Genomic DNA, 13753 nt, shown 5'->3' with positions numbered 1-13753 from the left:
CCTTGTCTGGGCGGTGAAAAGGGCGGCCTGGTTCGGACCACTTTCCCAAGCAGGCGGGGAATCTAGGCGTCCGGAAACGGTCAGGGGCGGTCCGTAGGGCGGACAGGCTAGGGACTTTGTCCTCTAGAAACCGCTTGGCCTCGAAACTAACCGGGTTCTCTTGTGTTTCCCCAGAGCAACGCCTGATCGCAGGGAGAAGCGGCCCCACGCTCCCCCCCCCCCCCCCCCGATGCCTCGGGCGGCCGGCCTCCCGCCCCCCGTCGCGCCTGCGTACTAAGCTGACTGCGCGAACGCCGCTTCCCGGCTCCGCATTCCTCCCCCTTCGGGACTCCGCGCGCCTGCGCGCCAGCTGGGAGGAACTCGGCGTCGGGGCGGGAGGACGCGCGCGCGCCCGCGGCCAGGGGGCGGCGGCCAGGCGGCGGGAGGCGGGCCGCGCGCGCCGGTGGGAAGCGTCCGGCAGCCACAGCGCCGGCTCCGTCGTAGTCGCGGCCGCCCGGGTCTCGCTCGCCCCTCCTCCCGCTCCCCCGCCCGCCGCCGCCCGCGCGCATGCGCCGCCGGAGCGCGAGGGTCGGCTTCGGGTGTTTGGTGGCGGCAGAGCGGAGCTGCGAGGCCCGAGAGTCAGAACCTGGGGGAGAGGGATGGTCTCTGCACCGGGGGGAGCCGGAGGAGCCGCCGCCGCTGCCGACGCCACCGCCGCAGCCGCCGCCGCCGCCGCCCCGGCGCCCGCCTCCCTGCGCTGACGGCCGCGTACGAAGCCGGCGAGGGGGAGCCAGCCACGGCGGTCGCCGGCACACCGCCCAGCATGGTCCGGGAAACCAGGCACCTCTGGGTGGGAAACTTACCGGAGAACGTGCGAGAAGAGAAGATCATCGAGCATTTCAAACGGTGAGTGACACGAGGCCCGGGGCCGCGCTGGCACCTCGGGCGCCTCTCCGGCCCGTTGCTGGCCACCGGCAGAGCGGCGACGCGCGGCTGGCTCCGGCGCTCTGGGCGGGCGGCTGCTGTGCGGCCACCGAGGGAGCGGGAGCGCTAGGGGCTGCGGGGTCGCCTCTTTTTGCGCGCCGCCTCGCCGTCCAGCGCGGCCGGCCGGGGCCCAGAGCGCCCGCAGAGCCGGGGCTGTGCGGACGCCGCAGCCGCGCCTGGCATCGTGCGGCACCGGGAGGTGGCAGGCACCCGAAGCCGGGGCCGCTCTCCGAAGATTCGTGCAGCGGCAGATGCTTCTGTCTGTGCGACTGGGCGGAGCGGGCTGCCTGGCGCTCGGTGGCGGCTAGATGGGCTGCCCGTGTCCTGGGGCTCGCGGAGAAGGGAGCGCGAACGCCAAGGCGCTGCGGATGCATTCCCGCGCCGCGCTGGTGACCGAGCGGTTTTTACAATAGATCCTCCACCCTCGAATTCGTTAATGAAGTAGCGAAAAAGTGCAAATCTTTAGCGGTTGGGTGTGACTTTTCTGTTTCTCTAAATACTTTTTTGCTTGTGTAAGATGAAAATAAATGTTGCTTTTTATACGCGTTGGTAGCATTCCGCGCTTATTTGCTCCCAGAAATGCGTGTCCCGTAGCGTGTCCCGTAACTGCTAGAGGCCTCAGCGTGCAACCCCACTTACAATGAGAATTTATTCATACTTTCACACATCGAGAAACAACAGCATATCTGCGATCGCCTGTGAAAATTCATTTCTCCTGATAATCCAATACCCTGGAAGGTTCCAAGTTGGTCGTACTCTGAATTCCCACTATCCAGTGGGTGCAGAGAATATAATTAGGAAAACGATCGTCCTCATTAGAGTCAACCGGAGAAAATGGGTTGTGTCGCCCGGTCTGGTCTGGAACCTCTTTGGTGAGGCCTGGGAAGCGTGAGCGCCTTTCTGGAGGGCCATTGATTCTGTTGGCCGTTGCTGTTACCGGGGTATTAAATCTTCGCCTCTGGGGCGCGCGTGTGCGCGTGCCCGCGTGTGAAAAGGAGCTGGGCATAGTGAGGCCATTCATAACCTGCCGGGATGTCCTCCGCAGGCCTGGGGGAGGTGCGCGCTGCCTGGGACTCCGGGTGTTTACTACGTTGTGCTTGAGACACCGGAGAGGAGGAGGTCCGGAGTGATGGCCAGGGTGCCTGGGGATGAAAGGGGACTGCGGCCGCTGGAGCGCCAGCAAATGGGAACTTTCTCTGCCGGTGCTGCTCCACCCCTCCTCTCAGCCTGGGTCCCTGCCCTCTAGTAGCACATCCTCAGCGTGGAGGAGATAACACTCAGCTTGCTTAGGTCTTGGAGTGGAAACCCTCAGCGCTGTACCCCCTTTAATCACCTGGTGGCTCGTCTGTGGGTCTTTGCATGGGAAATTGATACGCACCGACATGCAAACACGTGCACTGCCTCATTCGCTCTGCTGTGTTGGGTGGTCAGACTTGACATTTCACATTATGCAGATTTCATCACTGCTTGCCTCAGACCTGGAGTTTGACCCCCTGTGCAAGACGAGGGAGAGGGAGAGCAGCGAGGGAAGTGGCTGGGGGCAGTCCTGGGAGGCTTGCACGCGTGGTGCCGCGGTCCGGCTGGTGTGAATGACTCTCTAAGATGGCGGCCAGGACCCACTTTATGTGGGAATCTGCGGAGCCGCTCAGAATGCAGGAGAGGGAGGGAGGAGGCGCACAGGAGGGCTGTCTGGAGAACCCGAGGAACGCGGCTCTAGCTGAAGGCTCACGGGCACATTGCTGACCCTGCGTTTACAGCAAGCAGCGTTTTATCTGTGGTAGAGCAAAAGCAGATGCTCTTGGTAAAAAGATTATTTGAAGCCTCTGCAGACATGTGTCCCCAAAACAACTCTATCGTAAACGCGACAGTTCTCACTTTGAAACGAATGGATTTTATTTGGTTAGTACACCTTTAATGGTTGCAGAGCAGGACAAGGTAACAGAAAGTAATCTCCCCTCACCCTTGACCCTGGAATTCCCAGTTCTCATGCCCCCTCCCCCACCGCCCCCAAACAGGTACTCTCTGTTTCTGGTCTCTTGCTTATCTTTCTACCTGGAAGAATGTTTTTTTGTTTGTTTGTTTGTTTGTTTGTTTTCGTTTTTTGCCGATCCAGTTTTGGAGCCAAGTATCTATTTATCCATATAGAAGAATGTGTTTTGTTTAATATGTGATCGATACTAGGAAGGAAAATAGAATTTTAATCGTTTAAACGAAAGGGATGAAAAGGCACTAAAATGATAAGAAAACTTAATGGCGTTCAACCTCTGCCCTGTGGACCTCAGAATGAGAAGAACTGTGAGAGATGCCTGTATTAAACCGAACCTGAGTGCCTTTTCCTACCCTTTTCCCCAGCTGATTACAACTAATAACTGTTTTACAGGATTAAGAGGTGTACACTGGGAATACATTACATAGAACGCGTCAAAGATGAATGTTCTTTTAACAGTGGTTAGGCTTTTGCAGTAGGTATTTAGATAAAAAGGACAACAAAACACCGTGGAGGCTAAATCAGACAGCTGCGGAGGCAGAAATAAAGGTCTCCCTCCTGCTCGCTCGGGGTTTTGACCGGTGCTTTCACTGCACAGCAGATGTAGGAAGGGTGTCGATCCCTTCCCCTCCCCTCCCCTCCCCTCCCCACCAGTGCTGAAGAAAGGCCGCCCGAGAACATAGAGTATTTTTAAAAATTGGCTGTACCTTCCTGCATATAATAAGTCTACTGTGTTCATTTTCTTTACAGCTTTCCATTTGCTGAATTAAGAAAAACCAAACGACTGTTTCTGAACAGGGTTTTAGCTAACAAAGATCCATTACAGAGCCACAATGGAGAAAGCCCTTCCTTCCCTTTGTATGTTAGCCGAGCTGAAGGGTTGGAGGGGGCATCACACAATTGCTTGCTGTCTTGTAGAGCGAGGTGTGTGCCAGGGCTCCCTGAGTTAACAGAGGAATAGAATCCCTCAGAGACTAGCCCTTCTCTCTGCTTCACTTTCAGGGTTAAATACATTGCATTTTCCTTGCTCACCTATCACTGGTACTTTGCAGATAGATAGGGTAAATATTATATAGTAGTTGACTAGGGGAAGTCTTTTTTTAAAATTGTCAAAGAACGAAACTGGATAAAAATCATATATATATATATATATACACACACACACGCACACACACACACACACAAGGTTTCTTAGAAAAAAATTGTTTTAGCACAGCGGTTTTCCAGTTAAAAGCCATTACATATACTTTTTGGTCACAAAAATTAGATAATACCACAGCTTCTTCACCGTTCCGCTCTCACTGAGGATCTGTTTAGAGGCCATCCCTGCTGTGTCCTTTCTTTATTGGAGCCCAGATGATGTCTATGAAGTCACCTCTAGTTTTGAATGTTGTGCTTCTGAGTATATTTTTTTTTCTTTTTTTCGGAGCTGGGGACCGAACCCAGGGTCTTGCTCTTGCTAGGCAAGCGCTCTACCACTGAGCTAAATCCCCAACCCCCTGAGTATCTTTTTTTTTTTTTAAAGATTTATTTTATTTATATGAGTACACTGTAGCTGTCTTCAGACACACCAGAAGAGGGCATCGGATCCCATTACAGATGGTTGTGAGCCACCATGTGGTTGCTGGGAATTGAACTCAGGACCTCTGGAAGAGCAGTCAGTGCTCTTAACCACTGAGCCATCTCTCCAGCCCCCTGAGTATCTATTTTAATGATAGATTTTGTTGCATATTTTAAAATCTCAGGAAAATTCAGTCATCTTGAAATAGCATTAAAATTAATACAAAATCCTTAAAATGTATTTTATTCCTTGAAAAAAAAAAAAAGAATGTATGTGGCAGACCTCAGGGAAACATGGGGCTCCTTTCAAGGAGCGTCCCCTTCTGTCTTGGAGAAGGGACCTTCACAGCCACCTTTGTTTCAGCCTCCGGGTTGCTTGGGATTCGACTGCTTAGTGTGCTTACCTAGGAAGAGGTTTCGGGCCGGGTTTATGAGACAGCTTTAGCTCTGTTAACACTGAAGCGTGGGGAAATGTATGTAGAACGCTATAAAGATGGCGTGATGAAGCATGGCGTGGTGGCGCTCACCTTTATCCCTGTCCTTTGGAGGGCGAGGCAGGTGGACTCGAGTTCAAGGCCAGCCTAGTCTACAAAGAGTTCCAGGATAACCAGGGCTACAAAGTGAGACCCTGTTTCGAAAAGCCAAAGAGAGACAGACAGACAGACAGTGGTGAAGGCGGCAAGCCTTTCTATAGCCCAGGGCGGTTTCTCTCCCCCCTGGTTCCAGGACCCCGCACCTGATCATTTACCCTCCGTTACTTTTTAAAAAAAGTATTCACACTATTTCAGGAGGACTCGGAACGTGCAGTTGGAGATTATGTATTTCCTTTCTACTATTTCTACCCCCCTCCCCTTTATTGCAGCTGAGGATGGAACCCAGAGTCTCACATGGCAAGTTCTTGCTGATGGGTCCTTGGGTTTAAGCTCTTGCACCCAAGGAAGTAGCGCTGGTTTGAGCTGTAGCCAGCTATTCCAGTGTTTAGAATGAGCTACGAAACCTGTGTGGTAACAAAAATTGAACTCCTAGACTTGGCTATGGGATGATTTTTATTTTATTGTACTTCTTTGTGCTCGCAGGGGTGTTTGTCTGTACCACATTTATATCTGGTGCACATGGAGGCCGGAAGACGGTGTAGATCCCCTGGGACTGGAGTTACAGATAATTGTGAGCCACCATGTTGTTGCTGGGAGCTGAGTTCCAGTCCTCTGGCAGAGCAGTCAGTGCCGAGCCACCTCTTCCTGGGTCCCTGCTTGGGATTTATTTTGAGTGATAGGTAGCTGGTTTTCAGTGTGTGGAAATATGCTCTGTGTAGTTCAGATTGTTCTCCCACATGTGTCCCCGTCCATGATGTCACATGTCAGTGTCAGGGCCGGGTGTGGTGCTGAACTGCTTTAGCCCCAGTCATCTGCAGAGGCAGGCAGGTCTCTGAGCTCCAGGCCAGCCAGGGCTGCTGCACAGTGAGACTTTGCCTTAAAAAACAAAACCCAAAACCAAAACATGTTTGTGTCTAAATAGTCTACAGGAGAATGACTAAAATCCTAACTTAAGTTGGGTGGAATTTTGTTTGCCTTTTTTTTTTGTTTTTGTTTTTGTTTTTTTGTTTTAGATTTATTTATTTTTCATGTATATGTGTACACTGTCGCTGTCTTCAGACACACCGGAAGAGGGCATCGGATCCCATTACAGATGGCTGTGAACCACCATGTGGTTGCTGGGAATTGAACTCAGGACCTCTGGAAGAGCAGCCAGTGCTCTAACCACTGAGCCATCTCTCCAGCTCCACCTTTTGGTTTTTTGAGACAGGGTCCCTTTTATATACCCTAGGTTGACCCTGGTATTTGATAGATAGACCAGGCTGGCCTTGAAGGCAGGGATTCCCTCTTTCCTCTTCCTCACAAATGCTGAGCCGTCATGCTGGGTTGCTTTTTAGTTTTGAGACACGCTCTCCCGAATCTTAGTCTACCCTTGAATTTGCTAGAATTCTTGATCTTTCAGCCTCTATCTTCTGAAAGCTGGATCATAGTATGACCTATCAGACTGAGTTTACATGGTGGACTTCAAACTTAGGGCTTCATGCATGGTAGGCAAGCAGTCTATTTAAATGCAGCTACCTTTCTGACTTGCGAATCTGGATTGGATTATTTATGATTTTAAGTGTAGAAAACTCACGTTTAAGTATAGTAAAACGTGTGTTTTTGAGAGTCTCACTATGTGGAACCAAGCTGGGTTTTCATGGAAACCCTTTCCTCAGCCTCCCTCCTCAATGTCGGGATTATAATCTTTCAGCTTGTGTGTTTTCATATCTCAGGAAGTTAGAACATTCTGAGATAATGCCTGAGTAAAAATGGCCTGCCTGTCTCACTGTAGTCTTGTTAGCTTTGAACTCCCCACGAGCCCTGGCCTCAGCCTCCTGAGTGCTGGAATTGTAGGTGTGTGCAAACATGCCCTCCTGTGCTCTCTTTTGATCCAGACTATCCAGTATTGTGGCCTCCTCCTTTTAGTTGTCTGGGCTCTATAGCCTCCGTAAGTCTCCAGCGTTAACCTCCCTCCTCCGAGCACCCTTATCTCTGAGCTCAGTTTTCTAGTCCACCCGCACCTTAGTGTTAAAGATCACAAATTCTCCTTCAGGATAACTGGGTTTCTCTGGCCCTTGGCTTGTGCTGTACTTGGCTCATCACTGGTTTTTTTTTTTTTTAAGGTTTATTTATTTTTTATTGCATTTGTGAGTGTATGTGTGTGTGTGCCTGGTGCCTGAAGAGGTGGGAAGGGGGCATCAAGTCCCGGGAACTGGAGTTAAAGATGGAAAGTTAGCCCTATGCACAGGATGATAAGTGTGTGTGCGCAGCCAGCAGCACTGTGCTCTTAGGTTTGCCAGGCTAGGTGAGGCGTGGTGACACTCTACTGTGACCCCAGCTCTAGGGAGGCAGAGGCAGAGGCAGAGGCAGAGGCAGAGGCAGAGGCAGAGGCAGAGGCAGAGGCAGAGGCAGAGGCAGAGGCAGAGGCAGAGGCAGAGGCAGAGGCAGAGGCAGAGGCAGAGGCAGAGGCAGAGGCAGAGGCAGGTAGATCTCTGAGTTTGAGGCCAGCCTGGGCTTCAGAATGAGTCCTAGGAACTCTGTAGTTCTAGGACTATGCAGAGAGATCCTGTCTCAAAACAAAGAAAACAAAGTTTGCCTCTGGGAAGGTTGGTGTTGTTCGTGGTGTCCCCACCCCCTTGGTTTGTGACAGGTGTTTTGTGGGAGATTCCCTGGGACTGACTATCCTGGCCCTCTCTCTGTCAGTCTCAGCCTTAGCACTGGGTGAGATTCTCCCTCTGCTCCCTGCCTGCCACTGTGACTGCCTTCCTCGGAGGCTGAGGCCAGAGGATGAATTGGCGCTCTGGACAGGCTGTGAAGAGAGCCCTCCCTTTGGGTGGTGATCAGCTGCTGCCGCTCCTTAGCCTTCATGGCCCAGGCATGGCAGGAGCTTCTGTTCACCACAGCTTTCTACATTTCAGTCCTGGAAGAAGCCTTTTTTGCTATTGGTGTAGTTAGGTAGAAATCAAAAACCTTAAAGGTTTATTTTCAGTTATTTACTGCGAGTGTCTCTGGGAGTCTGTGAAGTGAAGGTGTTGGCGGAGGCCAAAAGCATCAGATGTTCTCTGGAGCTAGAGTTGTATGCTTAGTTGTGAACTTCCTGCCTCAGGGAGCTGGGAATCAAACTTGGATCTTTAGAACACCATGCTCCGTTAACGGCTGAACCATCTCTTCAGCCCCAGAAATCAAGGTTTAAGTGCTCAGAACTGTGATTTTCTTTTTCAGAGCTGAGATGTGTCATTTGTACATGCATGTATGAACACGAAGGTGCTGTTGTGTCTTAATTTACATTTGTGTGTGCTCATGTGAACTTACAGTGGCAGTGGTCAGGATGGCTTGCTGTTCTTTCCTCTTACCGTGGGAATTGAATTTAGGTCGTGTAGCAAGCACCCTTTCCTCACTGAGTCATTGCACCTGTAATCATATATACTGAGTTGACCTGTTCAGTTAATCAGAAATTTTATTCTACCTATTACCAATTATTTGTATCATTATCGATATTTTATAGGTGTATGCTATGTCTGAGTACAGGTCTGACCATGGTGTGGAGTGTGTGTGTGTGTGTGTGTGTGTGTGTGTGTGTGTGTGTGTGTGAGAGAGAGAGAGAGAGAGAGAGAGAGAGAGAGAGAACACGCGCGCGCGTGTGGGCATATGTGTAATATATAGGTCAGAAGACAACTTTTGGGGTTATCCCCAAGCTCCCACAGCCCCTTTACCCACTAATTTGTCTCAAGGGGATGATGAGGTTTCTAGCTTTTCCCTTTCATGTTTATAACCCTTCTAAAATAGTGAGAGACCTGACTCCCGTCCTTTCATGCACAGCGCTGTTCAGTAGTTACTGTCCTTTGTAACTCAGTTCCCAGGGGCTCTGCCGTCCACTCCTGCCACTTGTGAGGACATGGCCCTGGTGGCTCTTAGCAAGTTCTTGGAACCCAACACAGTGAAGCTGGCAGAGTAAAGAAGGTGGCATTGGGAGTGGCTTTGCTGGTTTTGCCCTTTTCTCTTCTGTCAGAGGTGTTCCTCTGGGGCGTGAACAACAGACTCACCACTACCTCACTCACGACCTCAGGGTCTTGTCTCTGCTCGAACTGCTGCTATTAGGTTTGGACCTAAATCAGTCTGAGGTGTGGTTTTCTCCTGCTCGTCATAAACTCATTCGTCAACTTTCTTACGTCAAGTGGAGAACAGGTTTTAGGATTTGTTGTGGTGAAGTAGCCTTACACTGAATCAGGCAAGCAGCAACCTTTAATGTGGACGTGGGAAAACGGTTTCCTGAAGTTTATACAGAGAGTATAGAGCGCTGTAGCCCCTGGTGGCTTAGAGCTCACTGTGCTCTAAGAACATGAACTCTTTTTTTCCTTTCCTTAACAAACCACCCCACTTCTCTCAGAGACAGGGCCTCACTCTAAAGACCAGGCTGGCCTAGAACTCATAGAGATCCCCTTGCCTCTGCCTCGCATACTGGGGTTTAAGAGCGGCACAAACCAAAAGAGAGGTGCCACTTTTTAAGAGGATGTATTTGCTTTAAGTTCTGCATGGGTATTGCCCGCGTGTGTGTATGTGCACCGTATGCATGCTGGGTACCCATGGAGGCCAGAAGAGGCCATTGGATCACTGGAAATGGTGTTATAGGTGGATGCCGGGAACCGAACCCAGGTCCTCTGGTTTGGTAGATGCTCTTAATAGATTTTTCTATCTCAGCCTCCCAGAGTGCTGCTGGGATTTTAGCTATGAGTCATCATGCTTGGGTTGGGGCGGTTTTTTCCTGCAATATTGGTACACCTGTTCCCTGGCATAAGCCTCACAGTGGGGGTTTGTTGCTTCATCGTCATCACCACCATCATCACCATCACCATCATCGCCACCATTACTGTGTGTGCCAAGGTCTTGAGGGTTGTCAGATCCCCTGGAGTTGGGTGCTGGGACTTGAACTCCCAGTCCTCTAATGCAAGAACAATCTACTGTCTCTTGTTTAGATTTTGTTTTTGAGGCAGGGCTACACAATGTTGCTCTTGCTGGCCTGGAACCCACTGCAGAGACTAGCCTGTTCTCCCTCAGAAATCACCTGCCTCTGCTTTGTAAATGCTAGGGGTTAGAGGCATGGGCTATTGTGCCCAGCCAGTGCTTGCTCCTAACCGAGAAGTCTTCTCTCAGGTCTGGATAACGGTTGTTCTGAACCAGGTCTCAGTTGTCTCGTTTTCTCCACTAGTATTGCAATACTTCCAGAAGGTCAGACTGGTTAAAGAGAGCACGGAACTAGTATCATAATCACACCACAATGACCGATTCTTGCTTGTTTTCAAACAGCAGTTCAAAGCTCTCATACCTTAAAGATCACGGCGCTGTAGTGCAGGTGTCTGAAGAGGCCAGAAGAGGGCGTCAGGTCCCCAGAGTCGGGAGCCTCGGGACGTGGGTGCTGGGAACTGAGCAGCCGTTCTTCTCTGCTGCGCTGTCTGGCCAGCCCCAAGTGCAGTTTCCCCCTCGCATGCTGGTGATTAAACCCAGAGCTTCACACACAGACTCAAGCTCCTTCGTGGAGTCCTGCTCCCAGACCTGTTGTCTTCTGTGGCTGACTTATTTAGTCTCTTCCTCCTTTTCCTTGGTGGGGGTGGGCGGGGTCACTTTTCCTTTGGAGGTAGGGGTTTTCCTGTATTATCATCTTAGCTGTTTTCCCAAGGTTGTGCACTGCAGCCCAGTGGCTTTGCCCTGGCAGAGGGACATACATCACAGACAGTTGTAAATCCTGCTCTGTTCTGTTCTTTCCTGTCACTCCAAGGGCAGGGAGCTCCGGAGCCCGGAGGGAGGCCAGGAGCCCAGTTTGTTAGCTCACACTTGTAACCCTGACACCCAAAGGCCAAGAGGGGAAGGAAGATTGGGTAATTAAAGGCCAGCTTGGTCTCCATGGTGACCTCTCGAAGCCAGAGCTATACAGCCAGATCTGTCCCAAACCCAAGAAAAAGAACCAGGGCTTATGGTGGACATTGTGCTGGATTTAGGGATTTTGAGGAGGGTGGTTGTTGTTTTTTGAGTCAGGGGTTTCTATGCGGCACTGACTGTCCTGAACTCCCTCTGTAGACCAGGGTGGCCTCCAATTTAGAGATTGCCCTGCCTTTCCCTCCTAAGTGCAGAGATTAAAAGGGTGGGTACCACCATTGTCTGTTTTTAACCATCTTTAGTAATTAAGTTTTATGAATCAATTTTATATATAAATTAATTGCACATTGGATGTTTTTAATATCACCATGAAATAGTTGGCCATTATCATAACAAATTACTACTGTAATCAGGTACACTTGAAGTCGAAAATGCCTTTCAAGTGTGTCCAGTTTCAGAAAGTGTGTCAGTTGACATATAGTGAGGTAAGGTAGAGCCTTTGCCTGCCTGCCTTTCTTTAATTTCTAGTGTTTTTTTTTTTTTAATTTCCGTATTTTATGTGTATGAGTGCTTTGCCTGCATGTATGTCTGTGTGCCATGTGTGCACCTGGTGCCTAGGGGGTCAGGATCAGGTTCCCCGGAACTGGAGTTACAGATGGCTGTGGGCCACCTTGCGAGTGCTGGGAACCAAAACCTTCTTTTCTGCAAGAGTAACAAGTGCTCCAGCCACTGAGCCCTCTCTCCAGCCTCGGAATCTTGTCTGTAAAGTGAAGCCTTTCAGGGCTTGGTGAGCTCCCATTGGCACCCCAAGCACTCAGAAGGCTGAGAGGTAGGAGGGTCACTGAAGTCAGCCAGGCTACTTTGGAAGGTCTTGTCTCAAAATAAATAAATAAATAAATAAATAAATAAATAAATAAATAAATAAAGCATCAGCAATCAAAAAAAAAAAAAAGTCTTGTTTTGCCAGACAAGATGATCCCTCCCACCCCTCTTTGATCTATAATAGGTTATCACGCAGCCCAAAGTTTGAAGTTTATGTCGCCAAGGGTGGAATGGCCGGCCTTCCTGCTCGTGCCTTTCGAGTGTTGTGAGGTGCACTTTCACTACTGTGTGGGTTTGTTCTTCCACTCCTTTTCCACCCCTTTAACACCCTTTAAACCCCCTAACACTAGATAAGAGAGAAGATGGGAGGGGGCAGGGCACTGTTATCGGTAGATTACTTCCTGCCGATTAGGGCCTTCACGGTTCAAGTTCCTTGGGGGAAGTTTGATCTTCCACGTCAGGATAGCTAGTTTCTTCTTTGCACATCTACTCCGCCATCTAACAACCCATCAACCATCTTGGGGCCCCGGCATTTATATGTCTTCTCAGAAAAAGTCCCCAGAATGCTCAGGGTCACACAACTGCAGAAACTATGCAACCGGCAAAATCACTCCCCTGCTAGAGCATGCGGCAAATCGCTGTGGACAGTCTGAAGCAGCCCATAGCCCCACCCCGGGGTTAAAGAGCATCATTCTTACCTGCTTTTTTAAAGGAACCAACGTTTTCACTACAGCGTCGAGGTCATAGATGTGCATCATGTTGGGCGTTTTGTTTATTTTGAGAGGGTCTTGCTGTAGCACCGCTCATCCCTACCATGTTGACCGTCCCACTTTAGCTTCCAGGGTACTAGAAATTAGAGGGGCAAGGCTGTGCTTTTTAAAACTCTCTGTGTGTACACATAAATATATACACATACATGCTATTTAACTATATATACTATATAACTATAATATATATGCAGACACATTTAATTATTTTAAGTGCAGGAGTGTTTTGCTTGCCTGTTTGCTTGTATGTCTGTGTACCACTTGTGTGTCTGGGGCCTGTGGATGGAGACCAGAGGAAGACACCAGACACCCTGGTTGTGAGCTGCCCTGTGGGTGCTGGGAACCAAACCCAGGTCCTCTGCAAGAGCAGCCTGTCCGCTTACTCAGTGGACCATCTCTCTAGCCTCTAAAAATGTAAATTTAATTTTAAACTATATGTGCATAGTGTATGTGGGTATGTAATGCAGGTGCCCATGAAGGCCAAAAGAGGCCACCAAATTCTCTGAAACTGGAATTATAGGCAGTTTTGACACAGGTTGTGGGAGCTGAGCACCTGTCCTCTGTAAGAGCGATGCATGATTTTAACCCCTGGGCCGTCTCTCTCCAGCCCCACAGTATGACTTTTAAAGGCATGCTGTCACTGGACCATAGATCCAGTCACCTCTTATTGTCTCTGGCTTTTCTTCTATGTTCCTGAGTTCTCAAATACATAATCTGAGGTTATTAACATACTGAGGTGACGACATTCCTCAGGGCATCTCTAAGGACTGCTAATGCTTACTGTAGACAGTTCAGAATGTTGAAAGACTAAGCTTGACAAAACTTGACAGGATTTTGGGTAGTTTTTCATTCTGCCCCGAAAACTTAGATGAATAGTCAGCCCTCTATGTTCAGCCAGCTAGGGGTGGAAAATGGTGTGTGTTAGGGAAAAAAAAGTCCTCTCTCGGGGTGGGAGAGCCAGTTCAGCAGATAAGAGAGCACTTGAAGATACAGGAGTTCAACTCCCAGCTCACACCCATCAATAGGTGCCTTCTTAACCCTTCTTCTAACCTCTGCAGACACACACACACACACACACACACACACACACACACACACACACACACACCCTGTACTGCCGTCTTATCCTTTCTTCTAACCTCTTCAGGCACCAGGCACACACATACTGCACACACTGCACACACATATATGCAGGCAACACACACACA

General features: G+C 49.9%; 1 protein-coding gene and 1 long non-coding RNA gene across 8 annotated transcripts in view; one reads left to right on the top strand and one right to left on the bottom strand.

Annotated features, from left to right (window-relative positions):
* Window positions 1–465: 465 nt before the first annotated feature.
* Window positions 466–13753, top strand: part of Spen (spen family transcriptional repressor) — a 70177-nt gene continuing 56889 nt past the window's right edge. For 5 of the 7 annotated variants that reach the window (XM_087551230.1, XM_087551229.1, XM_087551228.1 and 2 more), the window contains exon 1: window positions 557–885. In XM_087551230.1, the coding sequence (XP_087407356.1) occupies window positions 803–885 (83 nt within the window). In that variant the 5' untranslated portion in view covers window positions 557–802. 7 annotated transcript variants of the gene reach the window in all.
* LOC148006133 (uncharacterized) lies at window positions 10113–10854 on the bottom strand. Its single transcript, XR_015621297.1, has 2 exons — window positions 10409–10854; window positions 10113–10317 (listed from the first exon to the last, which is right to left on the bottom strand). It is a non-coding gene; the product is annotated as an uncharacterized LOC148006133 (long non-coding RNA).

The sequence above is a fragment of the Rattus norvegicus genome, chromosome 5, assembly GCF_021556685.1.
Source record: "Rattus norvegicus strain SHRSP/BbbUtx chromosome 5, alternate assembly SHRSP_T2T, whole genome shotgun sequence".
Classification (NCBI taxonomy): Eukaryota; Metazoa; Chordata; class Mammalia; order Rodentia; family Muridae; genus Rattus; species Rattus norvegicus.
The sequence above is the reverse complement of the archived record's forward strand: the minus strand, read 5'-3'. Positions and strand labels throughout refer to the sequence as shown.